Source organism: Dunckerocampus dactyliophorus, chromosome 19 (genome assembly GCF_027744805.1).
Source record: "Dunckerocampus dactyliophorus isolate RoL2022-P2 chromosome 19, RoL_Ddac_1.1, whole genome shotgun sequence".
In the NCBI taxonomy this organism is placed as follows: Eukaryota; Metazoa; Chordata; class Actinopteri; order Syngnathiformes; family Syngnathidae; genus Dunckerocampus; species Dunckerocampus dactyliophorus.
The window spans coordinates 14,155,094-14,182,133 of NC_072837.1; the positions used below are offsets into that span (position 1 = coordinate 14,155,094).

A 27,040-nucleotide genomic window follows, 5' to 3' on the forward strand; every position below is an offset into this window, starting at 1 on the left:
CACTTTAACTTTTACACTCTGTCTGTACAAATGAACACATCAAAGATGCATAAGAGGGATCATTTTAACTAGGGATGTCCGATATTGGCTTTTTTGCCGATATCCGATATGCCGATATTGTCCAACTCTTAATTTCGGATACTGATATCAGCCGATATCGATATGTGTAACATCACATATCTCCTGTCGTGGAATTATCACATATGTGTTGTGAAGCTAATGGATACAGCATCAGCAATTAGCTTGTCGACGTGACTGTAAACTGTAAACATCGTAAAACATCAGAGAAATACTTTTGGTTTGGTTTAGTTTATTTGAACATGAAGGTTCCAATGGAATACATCTCATGAATCATCCTTTCACAATTCCACATGTCCAAAAGGAGTAGGAAGAAGCAAAGCTTATTTAATCCTACCCCCCCATCTATTCCACATCTTGTACAGCCCCTGTTGTTCACTTCCTGCATTCCATGTCATGTTTTCTATGATAATCACAATAATAATACATCATAAAAAACAGTAAGAAGACAAAAAAATGTGTATGTATATATATATATATATATATATATATTTTTTAATAAATATAAATTTAAAAAAAAACGAACCTGACAGAACAATCATTGTGATGTTCAAGACTCTTCTGCCTCATATTTAGCAAACATCAACTGCTTGTATTGTTTTATGAATTTGCTCATCTCTGTACTTTGTTTGAGTTCCTTACTCAATCCGTTCCATAATTTAATTCCACACACGGAAATGCTGTGGCTTTTCAGCGTAGTTCTCGTGTATAAATGTTTTAAGTTTAATTTTCCTCTAAGATCATATTTCTCCTCTCTGATAGAGAAATACTGTATGAGGTTTTTGGGTAACAAGTTATTATTAACTTTATGCATTATTCTAGTAGTTTGAAAGAATACTAAATCTGCACATTTTACTATCTGTGATTTAAAAAATAAAGGGTTTGTGTTGTCTATACTTGGCATTATGAATGATCCTCACAGATCTTTTTTGCACTACAGTGAGTGAGTGAAGGTTGCTTTTATAATTATTACCCCATATCTCCACACAATACATGAAATATGGTAACACCAAGGAACAATAAAGAGTGATTGTGAGTGATTTATGATCAAGAACATATTTTGCTTTGTTGAATATAGAGATATTTCTCGCCACCTTTTGTTGTATAAATTTAATATAAGATTTCCAACTCATTTTTTCGTCTATTATGACCCCCAGGAATTTATATTCGTTCACAATTTCAATGTCCACTCTGTTAATTTGTATTTGATCATACGTGTCCCTTCTGCTATTTCCAAATAGCATTATTTTACTTTTACTTAAGTTCAAGGATAATCTGTTCCTGTCAGACTATGACTTTAATATGACCTTTTCATCCTTGACCTTTTTAATGAGTTCATGTGTGCTTTCGCCAGAACAAAAGGCAGTAGTATCATCCGCAAATAAGACCAACTTTAAGTCCTTTGTTACTTTACAAATGTCGTTGATATACAAATTGAACAGCTTTGGTCCCAGTATGGACCCCTGGGGTACTCCACACGTGGTGTATAAACTCCCAGATGTGTATTCTCCTAGCTTTACAAATTTTTTCTTTTTTGCTAGGTAGCTTTTAACCCAATTTAAGACTAAACCTCTAATTCCGTACCTTTCTAATTTTGAAATTAAGATATTGTGATTAATTGTATCGAAAGCTTTTGTCAGATCCATGAATACTGCTGCTGCACATCTTCTGTTGTCTACAGCCGTGGTGATTTCCTCCGTGATTTCCATCAGTGCCATAGAAGTTGAAATGTTGGCTCTGTAACCATATTGGCTACCAGCGAGTAATTTATTCTTATTAATACATTTGTCCAACCTATTATTAAATAGCTTCTCCGTAATTTTGGAGAATTGAGGTAACAAGGAGACTGGTCGATAATTTGTAAACTGATGTTTGTCTCCTTTTTTGAAAATTGGAACCACCTTGACTGTTCTCATTTTGCTAGGAAATATTCCAGTCTGAAAAGATAAGTTACTAATAAATGTTAACGGGTCTGCGATCTCATTGATGACCCTTTTAATTGTTTCCATTTCGATTCCATGACAATCAGTTGATGTTTTTGCCTTAAAATGTTTGACAATGTCAGTGATCTCCTTTTTAGTTACAACATTGAGAACAATAGAATTCAGATTCCTATCAATAATATCTTTCCATTCGTCAATTGTGTCTTGTTGTGGAATTTCTTCTTCCAGTTTTGCGCCAATATTTACAAAATAGTCGTTGAACATTTCAACTACCTCCTTCATGTCATTCCTGTTGGTGTTTCCAACCATGAAATAGTGAAGGTAGTCTGCTTTCTTAAAGTTGTTCTTTATAATACTATTTAAGATGCCCTAAGTTGCTCTCATGTTATTTTTGTTCTTATCAAGTACATGACCATAATATTCCCTCTTACACACTCTTAAGATAGTCAGCTTATTTTTGTAAGTCTTATATTTTTGTTCTGCTTCTGTAGTTTGTTGGATGATGAATGTCCTGTATCATGTATTCTTCTTCTTACAGGCGTTTTTTAGTCCTTTTGTCATTCATGGCTGCTTGTTTTTCTTTTGCTTCTTGGGCTTTTCTTGCCACTTGCCATTAGGCTTAGGCTGTGACATTTCTTTTAAAAGTCAGCAGAGTGCCCTTTGCATTTTTTTGATCATCAAAAAGTCCAGGGAAGAAAATCAAGTACCATGATTTTCATTATTTCAGTCTTAGTGTAGCAGCACGCTGTATTCCTTTCCACGCCACACTACAAGCTGCGTGTACACAGTAATTGCGGGCCAAAATTAACATATTTTGCACCATCAGATTTTAATGAAATTTCATCTGCAGATAGATATTTAAGGGGATTTACATCCTACATACCTTTTATCTTGTCCTGAAGCTCCGATCCACGAATTTGAAAGGCTTAAAGGGATAGGTCGGGTTGCTGACATGACATCCCCATCAGCATTGTAGTCCAATAACAGAGATTTACCCCCCACTTGGTCTCCTAAATCCAGTTCTGATCAGATTTCCGTGATGAAGGACATAGTTCCGCTTAGTTGCTGGGGCCATTTAAGGAAAGGTTTTGGCTCCTCAAAACAATATGCGTTCAGAAGAGTAATACATTTGCATCATAAAAATGCCTCCTCAAAAAAATCAGACCTCACAAAACGCCCGGCGTTATATTTTTCTCCCGCCGTATCCCTGCGCGCTGTCGCCTGTCCATTCCTGTGAATGTGATGAAGACGCTCGCATCTTCTCCCGCTGTGGAACACACGCGTCAACGAGACGGACGTCGCGGAAGAAGAGTGGCAATACCTCAGCATCTTCATCACATACACATGAAGGCACAGGCGAACACATATTGTTTTGAGAAGCCAAACTCTTTACTTAAATGGCCCCAGCAACTAAGCGGAACTACGTTCCTCGTCACGGATCTCCGACCAAAACTGGACTTACGGGACCAATTGGGGTTGTCACTGTTTTCTCCACTTGTCCAAACAGGTGGATAGACTAGAAGAGAAAATGTCGAGTATGGGTAAAAACCGAGAACAGAATGAGAGAGGAAATGCAGAAATTTATGGTCCAGTTTGGAATGAAGATTGATCGAATCCTGCAGGAAGTTCAACACCTGACGGAGAAAAATGCTGAGCAGTGCAACCAAATCAAGGTGCTACAGGAAAACAATGCTGCCTTGAGCGCCGCTCTTAAAGAAAATAATAAAGCAAAGGGAAAAAAAAATCATTGAGCAATCGAGGAACAGAATTGATGACATGGACCAAAATGCAAGAATGAACGACGTGATCATGACGGGGCTGCAGATCAAACCCGGGTCACGTGCCAGGGCAGTCACGAACAAGGAAGAACCAGACGAAATGGATGTCGCTTGAACCGAACAACAATTTGAATTTTTTCGACATTCACAGAAGTTGGACGTAGACGTCCACGCCATTGATTCTGGCAGAAACAGCACCACACCCGTCAACATCATCCAGTTCACCAACAGGAAATGTAACACGGCGCTGTTGAAACAAAGATACACGCTGAAAGGAACCAAAGTCTACATGAATGAGAAACCTGACAACACACAACGCTGGAATTGCCAAGAAAGCATGTGACCTGAAGAAGCAGGGAAAGATCCAAGGCACTTGGCATGCCAGCTGCAAAATTGATATGAAGTTCAATGGAGGACCAGAGACCAGAGTGCTTGCTGTCAAAGACATCGAGGCTCTGGACCGAGGACCAAGACCTCAACAACAAGACAACATGGAAAAGGAACACAACTCACAAACAAGAACGAAACAGAAGGAAGGATCACATTCATCATCATTTGCCAACATCATCAGTATGCCACCAGGGACTGATCAACAAGTAGCACTGATTTAGGACCGGAAGTTCTACAACTGGAAACCTATTGCCTTCCAGAAGACAAAAAACTGCATTTAGAAAAAGAGATAGATCCGGACACAAACTTATTTTTTTTCCCATATCAGAAACAACTGCTGCTACTTGGAAGAACAATACAATAATCATCTTAATATCGCCAATACCTTGTCTATTATCCACATAAACAGCACAAGCATGTTTGCAAGTTACAAACAACATCAGGCAATATTTGAATCAATTCTAGGAATCTCAGAAACTCGGATGAACGTCGACAAAGGGATGCACCTTGAGCTGGAAGCTTATGAAATGATCTGCATCAATGGAGGAGGAGTGGCTGCGCACGTGGACAAACATCTGAACTAGAAAATGGTAAAGAGCATGTCGTGTGCCATCCATAACATTCTTGAATGTTTAACAATTGAAATCTGCAAAGAAAAAGGCAAAAATGTATTATTAATAAGTTGCTTACATTGAACACCAAAGTCAAACAGCGAAATGTTCGAGGACTGGATCAAAGCAACCTTCACAGATATCAGGCAAAAAAGAATCTTCGAATTTGGAGATTCGATATTGATCTCCTGAATCCACACAAGAACAAGACAACAGATGACTTTATCGGTACAATGTATAGTTTAAGTCGATATCCTAAAATCACCAGACCAAGCAGAATAACAGACCGCAGTTCAACGCTCAATGGCTCATTGTGTTCACCAATGAACAACACAACTAGTGGTCTGCTAATTCATGACATCAGTGACCATCTCCCAGTGTTTACAATTTACAGCAAAAAATATAAAAAGAGAGAAATGAAAGACAAAAGGATTTACCAAAGACAGCGCACACAGGACAACATCATCTCTTTTAAGAAAGATCTGGAAGAACAAAGATGGGAGAGGGTGTACGAGGGAAATGATGTGGATGAAGCACTTTTTAAATACTTCTATGAAGCTCTATGATATGTACTGTCCCTTGAGAGGAATGTCCAATAAGCAAAAGAAGAATAATCAGCCATTTGGGGCATTCTAAACAGTATTATTAGGACTGGCACTAAGAAAGCAGACAATCCTCATTTTCTCACATTTGGAAATGCCAAGTATGATGATATGAACGAGGTAGCTGGAGAGTTTAATAACTGCTTTGTAAATATTGGACCAAAACTGGAGGAAAATATCCCAAAATTCTGGTCAGTGGAGGAACGGGATGAAACTACAGACAGGAGCACTAATTCAATGTTCCTCACTGATGGGACGAAAAAGGAAATCATTGACATTGTCAAGAAATGTAAAAAAAAAAAAAACATCAACTGATTGTGACGGAATCGATATGGAAATGATCAAAATTGTAATCATCCAGATCGCAGAACCGCTGACATACATGAGTAACTTATCATTTCAGACTGGTACATTTCCAAACTAAATGAAAACAGCGAAAGTACTTCCAATTTTTTCAAATGGAGACAAATATCAATTTACAAATTATCACCCAGTCACATTTTTCCAAAATCATTGAAACAGGTTGGACAAATTGATTAATAAGAATGAATTACAGCCAATATGGATACAGAACTGGAGATCGGGAAGACCTGGGTTCGATTCTCCCCTGGGCATTTCTGTGTGGAGTTTGCATGTTCTCCCCGTGTGCACGTGGGTTTTCTCGTGGCACTCCGGCTTCCTCCCACATTCCCAAAAACATGCAGGTGAGGTTAATTGGCGACTCTAAATTGTCCATATGTATGAATGTGAGTGTGAATGGTTGTTTGTCTATATGTGCCCTGCGATTGGCTGGTGACCAGTCCAGGGTGTACCCCGCCTGTCGCCCGAAGTCAGCTGGGATAGGCTCCAGCATGCCCCCGCGACCCTAATGAGGATGAAGCGGTATAGAAAATGGATGGATGGATGGATGGATGGATGGATGGATGGATACAGAACCAACATTTCAACTTCCATGGCACTGATTGAAATTACCAAGGAAATTACCAGCACTATACACCACAGAAAGTACACAGCTGCAGTATTTATGGATTTGACAAAAGCTTTTCATACAATTAATCACAACATCCTAAATACAAAATTGGAAAGGTATGGAATAAGAGGGTTAGTGTCGAGTGCTTGACCCCCAGTATGCAGAGAAGAGGCGGTGGCGTGCAAATGAAGGTCTTTAATGGCGCAGGTGCAGGAGCTCACAAATGAACAGGAGCAAAAACAAAAGCGACAGAGGAAAAAGCTCTGTGAAAAAACCAAAACGAGAATTGCCGTCTAAGGCGGGAACAACAGGTAAGAGAACTCTCAGGTGACAGCTCAGATGAGGAGACGAGGTACAATGAGCAAACGCCGTACTCGAGGCGGTGCTGGGCTTTTAAACCCCACTAATGTCAATTGCCTACAGCCGTGTAGCAACCACTGGGGTGACGGGGCTGCAGATTCCTCCCAGCCGGAAGTATAGCCCGCCAAAATAAGTGCGCAGGACAGGAAGTGCTCACTCCTGTCTATATATGTATCTCCAACTCCCAATCCCATCTCTGATCCACTGATCCGGGAATGACATTTCTTCAGTGTCACTAGGTGACATTACACATGACGTTATACAAAATAAATAAATACACTAAAAGTAATGTAGTGTAGGTCAAACTAGACTAAGCAATTTAAGAAAATAAAGTAAAATAGAAGCACAATACCGTACATGGTAGATTAGTGTCATAGGCTAGTCCAGGCCAATACTGTGAGCATGTGTACATTGTCGAAAATGTACGTATTTTAGTGCTCCTACACACGACTGCCCATCAGGGCGTCCAGTATCCTGTGAGTGTTCATCATAAAAATATTAAAGAGCCTATGCTGGAAGACACCCTGGTAGTCGGCCGTGACAAGTGAGCTCCAGCCTGCACTTTGGACACCCCTGAAATACAGTACACACATGTAGAGCAGTAAATAGGGCTGGAGGTGTCATCTGTACCAGTTCTTCAGCAAAGGTCAGTGAGGTCTCAAGCTTTGCTTTGTGACATAGAAAGGCTGCTGATCCTGGACCAGCTGATAGCTGCCAGGCAACCAGGGTGGCTTGTGTTGAGTGGCAGCTGGCAAGATGGCGAAGGCGGCGGTGGAGAGCGCAGCTGTTTGGTGGTGAGCGTACATGGCGCTGCTTGCCTTTAATTAGCCTCTACTGTGTCCCTGTCAGCGTCCATGTTAGCTGCCACTAACGAGTTGACTAACGAGCCCGTTAGTGAACGCCCAACTGATGGCCAGGGTGAAAGATGGGTCAGCCTCCTGGGGCCCCCTTATCAGCCCTGCCCAAACCTAGCCCCGCCCCTGCAGGCTTTCCTTGTGTGCTCATTGATTCCAGCAGCAGCAGTAAATCCCCCCCCCCTCCATTAGCAACCAGGACGGGGTCAAACGGATAAAGAGCTCGGCTGCAGTCCGGCTGCGGGGTGACGATGGCCGTCTGTTAGCGCTTGATAGCGGCGCCTCATTTGCATGCAGACAGCAATTATGTGCCTCAATCCACCTTCTGCTGCAGATTAGCATTCAAACATTGTCACATGCTGCCGGGATTATTATTCTAATAACAAATAGCATTTCTTCTCTTTGGACACCAGCATAACAAACTTATTGTTCTGCTGCCTTCCATTCCTTCTGCAGACAACAAAAATATCAACACAAGACTTTTCTTTTTGAGCTGACCTCAAAGATGTATTCATAATTCATAACTCAACCACCTCACAGGTGTGGCATATCAAGATGCTGATAAGACGGCATGATGATTGCACAAGGGTACCATAGGTTGGCCGCAATAAAAGTCCACTGTAAAATGTGCAGTTTAACAGTATGGAGGGGTGGGGTTCCGAAGGCTAGTGAGTATCTTTGGGATCCAGAGCATCCCAAACATCCTGAATGGGTAACATGTCCGCTGAGTATGTTGGCAATGCAAGACCTGGGCCGTGCATTATCATGCTTCAGCATCATCACTTTCATGCTTATTAAGAGACACTTGTTATTTGAAGCATTTGCTCAGGGTGTTCTGACCAGGCCCGGCTATCATGCATCTTTGCAGTTAGCCTATGATGGACACCTGGACAAAAGTATTGGGACACATCCAGGAAGTCGAAAGTCCTCAGTCATGCTAAGTGTTGTTGTCTCTGCAGCCCTCATCTGAGATTCAACAACCTCACCCTCATCTCAACGCACGGTTTCCCCGACGACCGCAGCCTCCGTGGCGCCAAGTTCCTGTCCACAAGGTGAGTGCGAGCCAGCCAGCCCTCTGTTTAGCGTGTGAGTTCTGATTGTGGTTTCCCGCCTCCTGCAGCCATGCCTACAGCGGCAGAGACCTGGACCAGCTGCCTCTGCGCTTCTGCGTTGCTGAGGTCGCCGCCAAGATGGTCGGCATCGACAGGAAGTCCAAACACGTGCTGGTGTCCAGCGGTGCTAAGATTCCTTACGACTACCTGGTCCTCTGCACGGGCCTGCAGTACCAGGTGAGTTCTACTTCATCCTCCTGTTAATATTTCATATTAATAAATAATAACATTACAAACTCCTACATTTTCACTATTTGTACTTTTGTACTTTATGCTTCTTATTCTTCTTGTAGGTTCCGTGCCCAACAGAAGCGGATCAGAACCAGGTGGACACAAACAACCAGCTGCAGGGGCTGACCTGCCCACCCAGGTACACTGGGCCGGTACCGTCCAATTTGTTCACTTTCAACGACCCCCACGACTGTGCGACCGCCCGCCAGTGGCTGCTCGACAACTTTTTGAGGACGAAAGGTATACATACAGGCACGCACACCCATGCACACACACGTATGCAGCCTGCTGGAGTAATTAGCAGCTAATGAATCCTTGCTGGCCAATCAGGTGGTCTTTCTTACATGATCACAATGAAATAAGAGGAGAGATGGAGAGCGGTTGGTTCAGCACAATGGACAGCAGCCACCTCTGCTCCTCAGGCTTCATGAAACATCTTCATCAACATCTTCTTCTCATTTAACACTCCATCATCCTTTATTCTATCCTGGCAATATTCCTTCCTTTCCTGCAGTCATGATGAGGATGATGATGATGTGCAAATCAAGCTTCTTCATGAACATATTGGAAGCATCACGCTAACATTGCCCTTCTTTCCAGATAACGCCATCGTCTATGGAAACAGCATCGACGTTTTCACCACCGTGGAGATGTTGCTTCGTATTGGAGTGCGAGGGCCCCGTATTCACCTGGTCCTGCCTCCTCTGGAACGTGTCACCTGTAGCAACCCGCCTCCTGATGCTGACCTGTCCAGTGAACCGCCTCCTGGCTGTGCCGCATCTACGGATTCATCACCTGAGAGGGATGGGTCAGTGGAGAAGTCACTCCCAGACTCTGACCCAGCTCCTGAGCCCAGTGTATCTAATGACCCGCCTCCTGACTATGACATATCCATGTATCCCCCACCTAAGGGTGATGATTCCAGTGACTTGCCCTCAAAGCCCAGTGTATCCAATGCCTCGCTACCTGAGAGTGACGTCCCCAGTACCTCACCTCCTGAGCCCAGTGTCTCCAATGAACCGCCTCCTGAACCCAATGACTCGCCTCCTGAACCTAGTGTGTCAGATGAACCGCCTCCTGAAACCAGTGTATCTGGTGACCCTTCTCCTGAGGCCAGTGTCTCAGATGAAACGCCTCTTGAACCCACTGCCTCAGATGAGCCATCTCCAGAGGCCAGTGTCTCAGATGACCCGCCTCCTGATCCCAGTGTCTCAGATGACCCGCCTCCTGAGCACAATGTATCTGATGACCCGCCTCCTGATCCCAGTGTATCCGATGACCCTCCTCCTGAGGCAAGTGCATCCGATGACCCGCCTCCTGAGGCAAGTGAATCTGATGATCCACCTCCTGAGCCTGGTGTCTCCAATGATCAGTCTCCTGAGGCTGGTTTATCCAATGAACCGTCTCCCGAGCCCGGTGTATCCAATGATCCGTCTCCCGAGCCCGGTGTATCCAATGAGCCGTCTCCCGAGCCCGGTGTATCCAATCACCCGTCTCCCGAGCCCGGTGTATCCAATGACCCGTCTCCCGAGCCTGGTGTATCCAATGACCCGTCTCCCGAGCCCGGTGTATCCAATGACCCGTCTCCCGAGCCCGGTGTATCCAATGACCCGTCTCCCGAGCATGGGGTATCCAATGACCCGTCTCCCGAGCCTGGTGTATCCAATGACCCGTCTCCCGAGCCCAGTGTATCCAATGACCCGTCTCCCGAGCCCGGTGTATCCAATCACCCGTCTCCCGAGCCCGGTGTATCCAATGACCCGTCTCCCGAGCCTGGTGTATCCAATGTCCAGGCTCCCGAGCCCAGTGTATCCAATGACATATCTCCTGAGCCCAGTGTTTCCAATGAGTTGCCACCTGAGAGTGGTGTCTCCAATGACCCGGCTCCTAAGCCCAGTGTCTCCAAAGACTCGCCTCCTGAGGCCAGTGTCTCCAATGATCCCCCTGCTGAGCCCAGTGTCTCCAATGCCCCGCCTGCTGAGGCCAGTGTCTCCGTTGATTCGCCTCCTGAGGCCAGTGGCTCCAATGAATCTCCTGCTGAGCCCAGTGTCTTCGTTGATGTGCCTCCTGAGACCAGTGTCTCCAAGGAACCGCCTCCTGAGCCCAGTGTCTCCAAGGAACCGCCTCCTGAGGCCAGTGTCTCCAATGAAGCGCCTCTTGGCTGTGACTCATCCATAGATCCACCGCCTGAGAGTCGTGTCTCCAGTGAACCACCCCGTGAGCCTAGTGTTTCCTACTTTGCTGACCCGGCTGTGGAGAGCGCTGTGATGTCAGCCATGAAGAAGGCCCACGTGCAGGTCCACCGAGACTGCGTGCTGACCCATATGAATAATGGAGGCCATCCTGATCCTCTCACGTCGGTTTCTTTTAGCACCGCTTCAGAACCTCTCCACCTGCGATGCGGAGTAAGTCCAGTGTCACATGGACATGTATGACATCACCTGTACACGTGTGTCCTCCTGTCAGGTGTTCATCAACCTGTCCAACAAAGGAGTGGACTACGACGCCTTTAGGAGCATCAGCAGCTCCTTCCTGGTCTTCGACGGCCGGCTGGTTATCGACGCCATGTTTCACACTAACGACGCTGCCATCTGGGGCGCGGGCCCACTTACCAAATTTTCTCGGTCATACTACAGCGAAGAGTGGTCCCACGCCAACTTCAACTCCAAGGAGGTGGGCCAGGAGCTGGCGGCCATGTTGCTGACCCACTTCGACCCCACGCTAGAGCCGGCTGACGAGTCCCCAGCCGCCTCGACCCGACTGGTTCCCATTTACACACAACCCAAGATCCAAGGTGCAATTCACACACTGTGTTTTACATGCAGTATTAAGTACATGTATCCAGTACATGCAAGTACACAGTCTCATGAGATACAGCATAATGCTATATCACACACACGTAGTACAGGTACACAATACATGGAAGTACACAGTGTTATGAGAGACAATAGAAAAAGTGTATGTTGGTAAAGCTGTAGTTGATGCAGTCATGCAGTTTATGGTTTCCCTTATCAAGTGTCCAGTGTATAAGACACATGACACCAGTGACAGTCACTAGGGGGCACGTGTGTGTGTGTGCAGGTGGGAAGTTACCAGGAAGATTAAACTATCTTCACGTCACCAAATCAGCTGCCAGCGGCCTGCCAGGACTTCCTGTTGGATGCGTATGTTTACAGTCTTGGTTTCTGACCACACCCACATAAACCTAAATGAAGCCCCTCCCCCCACGTGCCCCCTACAGGGCCGACACGTGGCGACGGGCCAGGCGGAGAGCGGCGACTACTTCTGTCTGCACCTGGACCACAACGAGGTGGTGGAGACCCTCACCTGCTTGTCGATGAAGCCCCTCCCCGTCCCCAACCTCCTGTGTCTGTACGGCAAACACCAGCAGCTCCTGGGTCAGCTCCTGATCCGCCTACATCTGGGTCAGATCCAGGACCTGTACAGGTGCATGCCACTCACCTCACGCCAACATGGCCGACATGTCTTTGTCCTCCCCTTGCCTGCCATGCATGTCAGTGTGCGCGCGTGCGTGTGTTCAACAGCAGGTGACCTGCTTCTGAGGTTTCAACACAAATGACCCCCCTCCCACCCCCGACCGCGCCCCTGACATGGCCACCTATTGTCCCCCGCCTCCTAATCTGTTTATGCAGCTTGCCAATCTGTCTTTGCGGACAGTGCGGAACAAGACAAAGACGCTCCCCCGCATCACTCCCCCAACCACACAACAACAGCCCAGACTCCCCCACCGCCCCACTTGCCAAGAAGCCGGCAGGTCAGCTGACTCATAAAGTCATTGTGGGGGCTGACGGGTCATCAGCGGCTGTTGCAATCATTGATTGAACACGGACAAGTGTGTGTGTGTAGGTGTGTGTGTGTGTGCGTGTTTAAAGTCAGCCATTTATTTTTTTCGGCCTTGTGATGAAAGGAAGATGATGAAATTGAAAGTGAGCGGAAGACTGTGTCACTGATATTTTGCTCTGTTTAGATGATTAAGTGATGAAGGTTATATTTAGTGTGAACCCCCAGCCTGACCTTTGACCTTGTGCCTCCCCGTGCTGCAGTTTCTTCAAGCAGAGCTGGTGTCTGGCCATCTTTCACGACCGCTTCTCTGACTTTGAGGAGGAGCTTTTTCATTTCACCTCAGCCAACGTGAAGGTTTGCTGTCCAACATGACACTCTATTGGTACACGTATTCATAACCGTATTTTACTGTACGGTACAGAGATGTGCCGATTCCCCACATGCTATAAGTGAGGGACAGGAATTGTTAATGACATCTAGAAGCCAGAGCTCGAAAAAAAAAAAGCCTGTTTGGGAGCACTTGGCCTTCCCGCTGCTATATATAAACAGACAAGTGGATAAAATGAAAGCAGTGTGCCGCCATTGTTCAGTATAGATGGGGACAGGGCTACAAGCTGGAACAATTAATACTACACATCAATACACTTGTCTGCATCCTTGCACTTTACTAAAAGCAAACCTCAACTATTAAATACACAAGTATTTCTTATTTTGAGAATTTTACAAAATAAAAGTGAAAATATAAATATAAGAAAATATATAATGCATACTGTATATATATACGGTATATATATGGCAAAGTTGTAATTTTATATCACAAAGTAAGCATTTTACAAGACAATATATAACAACAATGTAAAAAAAAAAGCCAGGAAAAAAGCCTGAATATTAGAATATCAATATAAATATAAAACCAACTATCAATTTTACAAGATGAAAGTTGCAATTTTACGAGAAAAAGTCAGTTTTATGAGGAAAATACTACAGAATAATAGGAAAAAATGTGAATGATTGCAAACAAGATGAAATTTGTCGTATCATGAGAATAAAATCATAACTTTTTTTTTTTTAATTGGTAGATGATGATATTGGTAATGGACCTAGTGGTTAGCATGTTGGCCCCACAGTCAGGAGATCGGGAAGATCTGGGTTCTCCCCGTGCGTGGGTTTTCTCCGGGTACTCCGGTTTCCTCCAACATCCCAAAAACATGTATGTTATGTTAACTGACGACTCTAAATTGTCCATAGGAATGAATGTGAGTGTGAATGGTTGTTTGTCTATATGTGCCCTGCAATTGACTGGCGACCAGTCCAGGGTATACCCCGCCTCTCGCCCGAAGTCAGCTGGGATAGGCTCCAGCATACCCGTGACCCTAGTGAGGATAAGCGGCATAGAAGATGGATGGATATTGGTAATATATACTTCCATCCATCCATTTTCTATTCCACTTCTCCTCTTCAGGGTCGCAGGAGCATGTTGGAGTTTATCCCAACTGACTTCGCTGTACACCCTGGACTGGTCGCCAGCCAATCGCAGGGCACATATAGACAACCATTCACACTCACATTCATACCTATGGACAATTTAGAGTCGCCAATTAACCTAACCTGCATGTTTTTGGAATGTGGGAGGAAACCGGAGTACCCACGCACGCAAAGGGAGAACATGCAAACTCCACACAGAAATGCCCAAAGGAGAATCGAACCCAGGTTTTCGATCTCCAGACTGTTACTGTGTTGGCCAGCCTGCTAACCACTAGACCACCGTCCGGCCCTAATATATACACAATATATTATTTTACTTATTTACACAAAGCTTAGCTATGTAAATAATGTTTTGCATTTTACTGTACTCAAAACGAATCCAACTGTCACCTGAAAATCTGAATTGTGATTACGGCCTACCATCACACCCCTGTTGAGACCCCCAGGCTGAGTGACATTTTGTCCCTCCCCCTTGCAGGATGGCGAGTTGACACACAGGGTGACATTAGACGAGGGCGTCCCCGCTCAGCACGTGCTGAAGGACGCTGCCACTAGAGCAGCGCTGAGGAGGAGCGCTGCCAAGTATTTGTCTTTCAACAGAAACCTGCTGCCCATGTTCACCTGCCCGCTGGACAAGTAACACCCCTTCCTCCCTATTTTGAATCCCAACTTTGATTCGATTAAGAAATAATTTTATTATTTTTACTTTCACTGTAGTAGCGGAACATTGACCGACTTCATTAGATACACTAATGAGAGCCAATTCATGATAATGCAGACTTTTGATTGACAGTCATTTCATGTTTATTATTGTGCTTGCATGACACTGAGCGGTGTCCCTAATATTCTGAGCGCCTTATTGAGGTCACTTGAATGGTTTATTAAGTGTAAAATGAAAAAGTGTAAATTAAGTGTAGGAAATAAGAACCATACGCTCTTCCAGCTGTATGCTAATGAGGCACACATACACACAACAAACAGCTGTTTGTCAAATATCACAAGTTAGCATCGCAATGAACAAACATGATTATTATTTTCTATGTTAGATGATGCCAACTTTTATACTTCTATTGGCTGCTCAGGTCACATGACCACATGTCATTCCACCATAACTTTTCATAATCACTTCAGCCCATTTGGACCCCCCGCCCCCAAAAACACACATGATTACACTCAGCACGTGCCTGTGACACCCCCTCCCAATGGGACCCTTCTAATGTGACCCCCTCTTACCCCCAATGTGCCCCCTGTTCCATTGTGCATTTGCTTTCCAATAAAGTTGTCCTTGTGATGCAAAGCAAGTATTGATTGTGTGTGTGTGTGTGCGTGTGTGCCCGCACTTACTGCCATGCACGTGTCTGTGTGTGTGATCAAGTGTGTGTGTGGGGGGGGGGCGCTGGGGCGGTGACAATAGAAGCTCCTCAGGTACATCTGCTTTGCAATCTGCAGCCTCCCCGTCCCCCATCATCATCATCATCTACCTCCCTCCTTCATCCTCATAACACAAATGCGAGGGAGGATGGGGCGCGGTGGGAGGCTCCCTGTGATTGGTCGCGGATGAGGCATGGGAGGTGGGGGTTGAAATGTCCTTAAAAAGAGTGCAGCGATTGTTGACAAGGCATCAGAACCTAAACAGAACCTCATGCACGTGGACCCCCACCCCCCACGACCCCCCTCCACACACACACACACACACACAGTGCCTTGCCATCATGCCACGAGGCTTCCTAGTCAAGAGAAGCAAGAGGTCCAATCCTGTTTCGTACCGTTTCCGAGCCGAGGATGAGGAAGACGAGCTGCAGCCTTCACTTTTCTCCTTGCCCGAGCGCGCGCACACGCCGATGTCCCCCTGCTGGCCGGCTGCCCCAGAGAGGACCACCGAGGCGGTCCAGTTCGGCGACCCGGAGGTGATGTACCAGGGTCTCTACAGTCCTACCCGCCCCGTTAGCAGAGAGCTGGACCCGGACGGACGCGTCAGTTTGGGCTCGCCGATTTCTGCCGAGTCTTTTCCCGCCGCGGCCGCCCTCACGGCTCTGGACCACCTCTTCGGCCCGGTGGACCTCAAAATGGGCAACCGAACCGAATCCAGCACCGCGATCGCGGCAAAGCGGGCCAAATGTAAACCCCCCCTCTCCAAGAGAACGAAGTCAATGCGAAAGCTGCACTTTGAAGATGACGTCACCACCTCCCCGGTCCTGGGTCTAAGGATTAAGGAGGTTCCGGTGGACCGAAAGACTCCAGGAGGCGACGGTGAGTTCGTGTGTCAGCTGTGCAAGGAGGCGTACCCGGACCCGCTCGGGCTGGCCCAGCACAGGTGCTCCAGAATAGTTCGAGTGGAGTACCGGTGTCCCGAGTGTGCCAAGGTGTTTAGCTGCCCCGCCAACCTGGCTTCGCACCGCCGCTGGCACAAGCCCAAACTCATTAACGTCACTTCCGGTGACCGAGACACGCCAAGTCCGGAACCTTCCGAGTCCGGTTCGGAGGACGAACAGGTGGAGTTAGTCAAGCGCACCAAAAAGGTCAAAGGTCACTCCTGCCTGCGCAAACACTTGGCCGCCGTGCACGCGCACCAAGCGCCCCTCAACTTGAGCAATGCCGCCGCGCACGGGGGGACGAGCAGCGAGCGTCACTTTCGGCTGCTGCACACCTTTCCAGGCAAACACGTCCCTAACCCCGCCCTCACCCGCAACGTCACCATCACGTGATTGTTTTCCGGAAGTGCGGTATTGGCTTTTAAAAATTGAATGAAAGGTTTGTTTGGTTTTAGCGCAAATGTTGAGTGAATGAGAGGAAAAGCAATTGAATGACAAAGCAGCTTGTTTATTTTATCATTTGTACAAAGTGTTAGCATGATGGGTTGTGTAGCCGCTAATGCCTTTAATGACAAATTCTGCTGTAAAACTGCCTTAAACTTCTTTCATACCTTTATTGTTTCACACAAAGCTTTCTCTATGACCCTGACATGATATCTAGTTTGTATTTATTATTGATGTCTTTATGAAGTTATTGTCTTATTACCATGTGTTTGTGTAGCCAAATGAGTTCACAGTTGAGCACATTTTTATAGCTGAATGCAATCATGACGTGAAATAACATTGTGACTCTTTGCTCTTATTCTGCTTTGGGATGTTCCTGCACTGTCTTTGCTAAGTGTCCAAATATAATAAAGACCAAAACTAGGACAACATTTGTTTCACCTCTTTTTCAAGCACGCACATAATATACAAATGTACAAAAGTCACTTGTAACTATTAGGGATGCTCCGATCGATCGGTTTCCGTAAAAAACATACACCAATCGATGCCAGCCTGTTTGATCACTCCCTTACCAAACCTATTGCAGTTCGACCTTGTTGTCATTATACTAGTTATGTCTTGTCATCAAAACACTATTTGTGTGTGGTTGTTTAATGAACACAAACACATACTGTGTCCAGCCTTATGATGGTAATGCTATCACATGGGTTTCTTCGCTCGCCAGCTGAGTAGCTCAACAAAGGTTCAAAGAATATTTGCTTCAACACTTAGTTTTTTCCCCCCAATAATCAAATCCCACCCAAACATCAAACCAAAAGCTCTTAGTACAATGCCGCCGAGGAATGTTCATAGTGCACGTACGATTCAAATCACAATTTTACATATACAAAAATATAAACGCAACATTTTTGTTTTGTAATAAAAGGCCACTCTGAAATGTGCAGTGTTGTTTTATTGGGGGGGTCTGGGGACTCTATCTGGTGTGACCATTTGCCTCATGCAGTGCAACACATCTCTTTCGCATAGAGTTGATCAGGTGTGATTGTGTCCTGTGGGATGTTGGTCCACTCCTCTCCAATGGCTGTGCAAAGTTGCTGGATGGGTGGGATTGGCGGTAAATGCTGTCATATACGCCGATCCAGAGCATCCCAAACATGCTCAGTGGGTGACATGTCCGGTGAATGCGCTGGCCATGCAAGAACTGGGACGTTTTCAGCTTCCAAGAATTGTGTACAGATCCTTGCAACATGGGGCCGTGCATTATCCTGCTGCAACATGAGGTGATGATATACTGCCAAATCCTCTGAAACACCTCTGGAGACAGCTTATGGCAGAGAAATGAACATTCAATACACGAGCAACAGCTCTGGTTGACATTCCTGTTGTCAGCATGCCAGTTGCACACTCCCTCAAATCTTGCAACATCTGTGGCATTGTGCTGTGTGATAAAACTGCACATTTCAGAGTGGCCTTTTATAGTGGGCAGTCTAAGGCACACCTGTGTACTAATCATGGTGTCTTACCAGCATGGTGAGGTGGGATGGATTATCTCTGCAAAGGAGAAGTGCTCACTATGACAGATTTAGACAGATTTGTGAACAATATTTGAGAGAATTGGTGATATCGTGTATGTGGAAAAAGTTATAGATCTTTGAGTTCATCTCATAAAAAATGGGAGCAAAAACAAAAGTGTTGCGTTTATATTTTTGTTGAGTGTATGTAAAGAGAATAAAGACAAGGAAATCTCCACAGATCAGAACAGAAACAAACAATTATTCACATGGAGCTACATGGTCACACATCATGTTCATCTTCAAGATTTATATTCACAGTCCTGACGTATGCAACAAAGGGTGCCCAAATTCCTTCAAAAGCCTGTGTTTTACTCGTCAACATGTATGTTTATTCTTCCAAGCGGAAGGCTTGATGACATCTGTTTTAACCAACATGATACACGAGGTCTTTGCGTCTTTTTCCACCAGAGTGCAATGCATTTTTTTTGCAGTAAGCAAGCTGAGATCTATAAATATTCTTTCCCCTTTAGAGAAGTTAAATTTCTCTGGGCTCCACATACCCAACAACAAAAGTGCAGGATTCCTCATGAAGGGTTTCAGAATAACAGTGAGCCGAACCTCCCAAAATCTTTTAATTTTCTCACATTGCCATTAGCAGTATACTTTCTATACATTTTGTGCATATGTCTGGTATGTTTGTGTTATATCTGTTTAATTCAACCAGCGTTACACACATACGCATTAACCATTTATAATGTAGCAATTTAAGTCTTACATTTATTGATTTGGTTTGCACCCGGGCACACGGCCTCCTCCACTGCTCCTCCGAAATGTCAATTTGTGATTCTTCTTTCCAGGCCGTCACTTTTTCAAAATTCAAGATTCAAGAGTTTTATTGTCATATGCACAGTAAAACAGGCAGTTACACTATGCAGTGAAATTCTTATTCTGTTCATTCTCCCAAGAAAAGAAAGAAAACACAAGAAAAAGAATAAGAACATAAGAAACATAAACATATATACCAATAAATTAAGCAACAACAACAGAAGAGACATTAATACAGATAAATAATACAAATAAATAAATAAATAAAGTGTTATGAGTGTGTTGCGTGCGGCGTGTGTGAGTGCGTCGTTGAGAAGCCTGATGGCCTGTGGGTAAAAGCTGTTTGCCAGCCTTGTGGTCTTGGACTTCAAACTCCTGTAGCGTCTGCCTGACGGTAGGAGTGTGAATAATGAGTGTTGTGGATGTGTGCTGTCCTTGATGAGGTTGTGTGTTCTTCGTAGGACTCTAGTTTTATAAATGTCTTGCAGTGAGGGGAGGGCTGCCCCAACAATGTTCTGTGAGGTCTTGATCACCCGCTGGAGTGCCTTCCTATTGCGTGTTGTACAGTTACCGTACCAAACAGTGATGGAGGCGGTAAGGACACTTTCCATAGTGCACTTTGAGCCGTCCATCCATCCATTTTCTATGCTGCGTGTTTTCACTAGGGTCGCGGGAGTATGCCGGAGCCTATCACAGCTGACTTTGGGTGAGAGGCGGGGTACACCATGGACTGGTCGCCAGCAAATCGCAGGGCACATATAGACAAACAGCCATTCACACTCACATACAATTAACCTAACATGCATGTTTTTGGAATGTGGGAAGAAACCGGAGTACCTGGAGAAATCCCACGCAGCCACGTTGACAACATGCAAACTCCACACAGATATGTGCAGACGGAGATCTGAACCCAGATCTTCCCGATCTCCTGACTGTGTGTCCAACATCCTAATTTTGGAGATGAAATTCTCTGCACCCTAATAAGGCCACAAGGACCACTTTAGTAAATCAATTAAACTAATTTAACCTCTCCTTACGTGTTACTTAATCTCCAATTATGAGAAGGAAAGAAGACTCACACTGCAATTGAAGATACAAAATGCAGTGAAAATAATTCAGACAGAATAATTTCACATTCTTTGGATATCTGGGCTAACTGTCTCTCCTCATGTCCTCCTGTGGCTTCCTGACCAGAAGGAGGGAGAGTCGGCCTTGATCGCTAGTCCCCCCTGGCTTTTTGGAACTGTTTTCTCCAGGCCATCTTTGCCACGACTCCCAACAACACCTCTTTCTGTACAGAGTAGCACATGCCCCCCAGCATAGTACTATAATCTACTTATAATAAATATTTACTCACTCAGCTAACAAGTTAATACCACAATATTATCCTACAGTATATAATAGGGAAAGAAATATTGAGTTTGGAGTGGAGCGATGATGTATTCGAAGATTGGGTTAACTGACCAGCTCATGCTAAGACATGGAATAAAATGATGGAGCTCTTTCTTGCATTGGAGGCACACACGCTGAGTGTTGATACGCTACAAGTACAATCCAGCATCTCTTTGGTCTTAAAGTCTGACTTTGTGTGTTTGGAGGCAACACTCACGGAGGCTTCCCATTTTGAAATGAAAGATGAATTCACCATGGAGGTGCCGCTTGGTCTAAGCCTCCTTAAAGCTGCAAATACGATTAGCATTATAGCAGGTGAACATGGATGATCAGACCACATGGTGCTGATCTCATCTCACATTAATCTCCTTGTTGATGTCAACAGCTGATTGGACCGTCTTATTTCTTATTAGCTTTGGAAAAAGTCCTCCTGGGGAAGTGGACAGCGTCTGGAACAAATTACCGCCACCAATCACTTTAGCTTTTTGTAGCATTTTTATCTTCTTTAACATATTCCAACTCGTTTATCATCTTTGTCTTGCATCAGAGTTGCATCCTTAGCGGTCGTCCACCGTGAGACACTTTGATGGCGTCTCAGTGGACAGGAAGTAGAAATGTGGTGTTGAGTTTTGGCGGCGCATGTGTTTGAGTCCCGGAGCAGCTGAGAGCTGCAGCTGCTGAAAGGTCACGAGAGGTCAAGCAGCTTGTGTGTTTTTTAATGCGGCAGGATGTCTTCTTGGAATTATGCAAATGAGGCTGGATGGCTTCCTTTTCCAGAAGCACTTCCTGCCTCCCCTTACGCCAACACCCGTGTTGGGGTTGTAACGGGCGGGGCTAGAGCAGTGAGGGACATGAAGGAGTCCGTGCATGTTAGGACATGCAACACCCATGAAGGGACGGACACAAAGGTCCCTGCTGTAGCAACGTGCACGAGTTCTCCATGCCTGATGATTAGATGAGGACAACATCACCTCCCTCATGCCCTCAGCACCATCATCACAGCTGAGACCCGCCTTGGAGACGTCCTAATTGGACCTCAGGGACACTGACACACTACGCCACACTACATTGTTGAGTCAGCCAACACCGTCATTCTTCTACTTGTCCAGCATTCTTCTACTTGTCCTACATGTCCATCATTCTTTTACATGCCCATCTTTCTTCTTCTATCATTCTTCTACTTGTCCTACATGTCCATCATTCTTCTACTTACCCACCATTCTTCTAATTGTCCTACATGTCCATCATTTTTCTACAAGTCCATCATTCTTCTACTTGTCCTACATGTCCATTATTCTTTTACATGCCCATCTTTCTTCTTCTATCATTCTTCTACTTGTCCTACACGTCCATAATTCTTTTACAAGCTCATCTTTCTTCTTCCATCATTCTTTTACATGTCCACAATTCTTCTACTTGTCCTACATGTCCATCATTCTTCTACTTGTCCACCATTCTTCTTATTTGTCCATCATTCTTCTACCTGTCCTACATATCTTCTACTTTTCGTCTATGTGTCCATCTTTCTTCTACTTTTCGTCTATGTGTCCATCTTTCTTCTACTCGTCCTACACACCCATCCTTCTTGTATGTGTCCGAGTAGAAGATAAAAGCAATTTATATATGAAAAAGCCATGAATATTTGCTATATTATAAATGAATATATGTTACGCTATCATGCCAGCTTTGTGTTGTAGGTGAGAAGGATAATGGCAGTGATAATGATTTTATTTCCGCAATATACTAAGGGCCTCAGGGCATTCGATCCAATGGAGCAGCCCAGTTGCCATCGACACCCCAGCTGTCAGTCACGGTGGCCGCACCTACCTGAAACTTGTGCGTGATGGTGGTCGTGTTGGCTCACAGGAGACACACGTCTGTCCCCCATTAAAAGCGGAATTGTTGTCCTGGATGTCCTGTCTTCTAGGATTATTTATTATCATTGTGCATTAGAAATGGACAATTACGTCTTACATATCTCCACGCAGAAGAAGACACTTGTTGTCTACAGGAAGTCGTCCTAGGGGAGGACAGGGTGAGGCTGAGGTGTTACTCGGCAGCAGAGATGATGAGGGCCCCTAAAGACAGCAGCACTCAGCATCACCTGGAGCCCAGCTAGATCTTCATCACACTTACCTTGGACCCCTCGTCTTATCTCCATCATGTTTACCTCGAACCTCAGGCTTCTGCTACTTTCTTTTGGAGTCTTACACAATGTCCTACACTATCATATGCATACAGTATGTACGCTATATGTGTAGAGTGAATGTAGGTAAATGTTTCCATCGAGGTCATATTCCACACTGCGCTAGCTGGTGTGCAGCGAGGGCCAGCAACGCCTTCTCTGCTGGCCTAAACACTCAAAAGTACTGAGCTACATTTACAGCTTCAATTCTAGTATTTGTTCCATCAAGTTAAATGAATTTCTTGCAACAGTCCATTATCTCCATTCGGTAGCGTGTCTCTTGGCTGCACTACTTCCAGTACGTGTTTGTGTATGTTACATTGTTGCTTCTAGTAATAATGGTATTCATCCCCAATTCTGTAATGCCACGCATTATATTGCCTTTTTCTACACGGTCGATGCGTTGTCTTAATGTGACGTGATAGTGGTGCCATTAAGAGGTGGACTGGGTCCCCACTGAAGGTCAAGGTAGAGTGAATGCAAAGTACATGTTTGTATACATGTGATAGTACACACAAAGAAGAAGGTTGTATTTTTGTGTACAGCTTATTGGATCATTCTAGTAATTCAGTGACCTTGACCCAAGTGTGCTCTCTACTTTACTACAAGTGTGTGTGTTTGTACATGACAAGGTTCTTTATTTCAAGTAGTTGGAGTAGTTTGAGTACTTTTGGACTGAGAGTAGAACCTCAACCTTCACCTCCACCAACAATTACCTCTGTGTGCATGTGTGTCTGTAGGTGTGCGCATGTGTGCGTGTGTGTGTGTGTGTGTGTGTGTGTGTGTGTGTGTGTGTGTGTGTGTGTGTTCCTTGTAGTGGCACAGACAGCAGACAGTCACACAAAATCCATGTTTAACGTCTCAATTATTATATTATTATGGTGACATTTCTTTTGTTTTTGCTGGTTGGTTCTGCATGAGGGACCAAGCAGGTCTGTGAAGCATGTGACACATGATGGACATGACACCATCATCATATTCATATATATCATATTATTATTCATATTTAAGAACTTTAAAGCACATATTCTTGTTTTCATGTCTCAGCACCTTCATTACTGGCAAATGTTACAGAACAACAAACACGCACACAGAATTCCCATGATGCACCTGACACACACACACACACACACACACACACAATTCCCATGATGCTCCTGACACACACACACACACAATTCCCATGATGCACCTGACACACACACACACACACACACAATTTCCATGATGCTGCTCAGACATGTTGATACATGTCATTCCAACATGCTGCATACAACACACACGCACACACTTCTCTTGTGGTGGAGATCAGTGGCATGTACTGCATTCGGCCACTGGGGGGCGACAGAGACCATCTGTTGTCACGTTGCCCGGCAAGTCACAGATTTTTCAACACACTTTGACATGTCACGTGGCGTGCAAATAACGAACACATAGACGCTATTTCTACGCATAATTTCAACATTAATTTGAATATTTAAATCTTATGTGTTTAATAATTGTTTAGTTTTTATTAGGGCTGTCAAATGATTAAAAACTTTAATCAGATTAATCACAGTATTAAAATTAATCACCATGTCACACTATGTTACCTTATATTACCTTGTCATATTACCTTAAAATTTTCTTAGGTATTTTAAACTAGCAAAGAGTACATTTGGAATACAGAAAGTGAACAAATGTATTGCAATTGATGTGAAATGGATGGGAGGGTAGGATTAAATAAGCTTTGCTTCCGTCTACTCCTGTGAATTGTACTACGTGATGTATTCCAATGTAACTTGTATGCATGTTCAAACAATTACCCTTACCATTTACAATAATTACCATTAACATGTCTGAAATATGCCCATTTTTACTGTATTTTATTGAAAGAAAGATAAATGACGGGGCAGGATTCTATTAAATTAACTTAAAATTTAAATCAAGTTAAAAGATAGCACATGTGTCTGAAAATCTACTTACCTAACACTGGTTTCTTTAATAGCCGAATATTTGAATCAGACTTGTAACTGTGTTATTATGAGCAATGAGGACACACGTCATTTAAGTTGCATTCACGTGTTTTGAGGGAATTTTCTTGCATTTCCGAGCACACTTAAATGCAGCAAATTGTACTTCCTCGTTAAAAGTTACAAAGTGAGTGATAAGAATATCCACTCATTGGTTTTCATTGCATTTCTGTTTATTTAGACCACCCATACACGCATAATAAAGACGTTTGTGTGATGTCCGGTGTGTCTGTGAAGGCATCTCGTGGCCTGTCTCGACAATGAGGAAGTGTTGTTGATGAATGGACTCGAGACTGTTTGTTTGGAATAGGAAATACATATATGGTGCTGGAATTGCACTGCTGTTGATGTGTTCAGGTAAGAATAAAGTTATACAAGATGTCAGACACCGTGTGACTCTGTGGGGAGCTACACTGTGGCGCCGTCTGTCATCATAACAGAGAGCCGCGGCTTGCCATGACTAAAAAAATTTAACGTAATTAATTAAATATATTAGTTACCGCCGTGAACGCGCTATTTTTGACAGCCCTAGTTATTACAAGTATTAGTAGCTGCTGATAGTCAATAGCCTGAAGTCGCCAGCAGGTGACAGCAGAACCCCACAAAAGAACCCGTCGGCGATTCGCGTCGGTCTTTCATAATCACCTGACTGGCGACGTCTCTGTCTCTTTAAATGTTAACGGAAGCACTACAAATTCTTTCAGAACCTCTGACCCGACGGAACCTACTTATGTTTAAACACCGATGTTGTGGATCCACAGGCAGGCGACCCAACAAGCAGCACCGGTCAGTCTGAACCAGACCTCCTGAACTGGATGGACCTTGTTAGGTCACCTGACCTGCTGAGAGTCCTTCAGCATTTTCGGATGTTTTCCCACTGGTCCATTTGTACCATGATGGACTTGGGTTGGTTTCCGCCTCCCTCTACAAAATTCACGCTGACCATTCATGTCCCGACCCGTTTATGTGTCTGCCACATCCACCCTAATCCTTTTACTGCAATGTCTATGGCTTTGTGGAGTATTTCCAGTCTTATTTGGAGCATTTGTGATTATTTTGCTGCCGTCATGAATGACTTGCAAGAAGAGCGATGACATCAATGAAATGACACAAATATTGAAGATGGCATCATCTTGACAACAAAGAAATAAAAAAACACAAAGATTTGATGCATCTTGGAGTGATCATCAACACGACAATCACGACATAGATTATTAATATTATTCTATCTCATTCATCGATCATTTCAGGTACGTTATTGATCAAAATCCAGTAATTACTTGGGAATTTGCTTCGGGCCAAAAATTGTACTCCAGTATTTACAGTATATATGTAGTATTTGTCTTATTATAACTTATTAGTACTAAATATTTATTCTATTTACTTCTATTTGATTACTCTTTATATTGAACATTTTTCCTTTAACATCATGCAATATAATGTCAATTTAACTTATATTAGCTTATTAGTATTTTATTTTTTCTGTACCTTTCCTTTTTTCCTTCATCACTGCTTCATATCAAAACTAAATGTATGAATTGTGTGTTTCTGTCGTCTTTTACCAAAATATTTATATTAATGATATAATATAGTTATATTTAACATAATTATATTGAATATATTTATTTAAAGACTACATGATTTATTTACTCATTTATCCTTTTTTTGGCTTATTCTAACAATTACAAACGTATTACTTTATTTACTTATTAATTACATTTATTCTTATTTTATTTACTATTATTCTTATTATAGCTTTTTCTTTTTTTCCTTTAACAGGTAACAAGTAAATTTCCCCGCTGTGGGATAAATAAAGTACATACAATACAACATTGCACATGCTATATGCTGTCCATTTTTATCAACTCATATTAGCTTTTTAGTATTTATTTAGTATTTATTTTTACTAGTACCTTTTCCTTCTTTCATCACTGTATCACATATATATTTATTATTACATATTGCTTATATATTATTTATTGTTACATATTGTTTATTTATATTTATTGTTACATATCGCTTGTATATTATTTATGGTTCCATATTGATTATATTTATTGTTTCATATTGCTTATATACTGTATTATTTATAGTTACATATGATTTATTGTTTTGTCTCTCATTTTTACAGACGGGAA

At 43.7% G+C, this 27,040-nt stretch overlaps 2 protein-coding genes across 6 annotated transcripts in view; both read left to right on the forward strand.

Moving 5' to 3' along the window:
* Positions 1 to 15,465, forward strand: part of cfap61 (cilia and flagella associated protein 61) — a 28,899-nt gene extending 13,434 nt beyond the window's left edge. For 2 of the 5 annotated variants that reach the window (XM_054762555.1, XM_054762556.1), the window contains 9 exons: positions 8,546 to 8,638; positions 8,707 to 8,875; positions 8,992 to 9,169; positions 9,530 to 11,334; positions 11,396 to 11,723; positions 12,011 to 12,093; positions 12,171 to 12,376; positions 12,994 to 13,087; positions 14,697 to 15,465. In XM_054762555.1, coding sequence (XP_054618530.1) covers positions 8,546 to 8,638; positions 8,707 to 8,875; positions 8,992 to 9,169; positions 9,530 to 11,334; positions 11,396 to 11,723; positions 12,011 to 12,093; positions 12,171 to 12,376; positions 12,994 to 13,087; positions 14,697 to 14,858 — 3,118 coding nt within the window. In that variant the 3' untranslated portion in view covers positions 14,859 to 15,465. Of the gene's footprint in view, positions 1 to 8,545; positions 8,639 to 8,706; positions 8,876 to 8,991; positions 9,170 to 9,529; positions 11,335 to 11,395; positions 12,094 to 12,170; positions 12,377 to 12,993; positions 13,088 to 14,696 lie in introns of those variants that run through there. The other 3 variants (XR_008567041.1, XM_054762557.1, XM_054762559.1) reach the window with 3 other exon arrangements.
* Positions 15,466 to 15,887: 422 nt separating this feature from the next.
* Positions 15,888 to 17,389, forward strand: LOC129172615 (insulinoma-associated protein 1a-like). The gene has a single exon (XM_054762563.1). The coding sequence runs from the start codon at positions 15,931 to 15,933 to the stop codon at positions 16,921 to 16,923; it is 993 nt and encodes a 330-aa protein (XP_054618538.1). The 5' UTR covers positions 15,888 to 15,930; the 3' UTR covers positions 16,924 to 17,389.
* Positions 17,390 to 27,040: the final 9,651 nt, after the last annotated feature.

Coding starts and splice junctions, on each gene's coding strand:
- LOC129172615 (XM_054762563.1), top strand. CDS start 15,931: ATGCCACGAGGCTTCCTAGTCAAGAGAAGCAAGAGGTCCAATCCTGTT.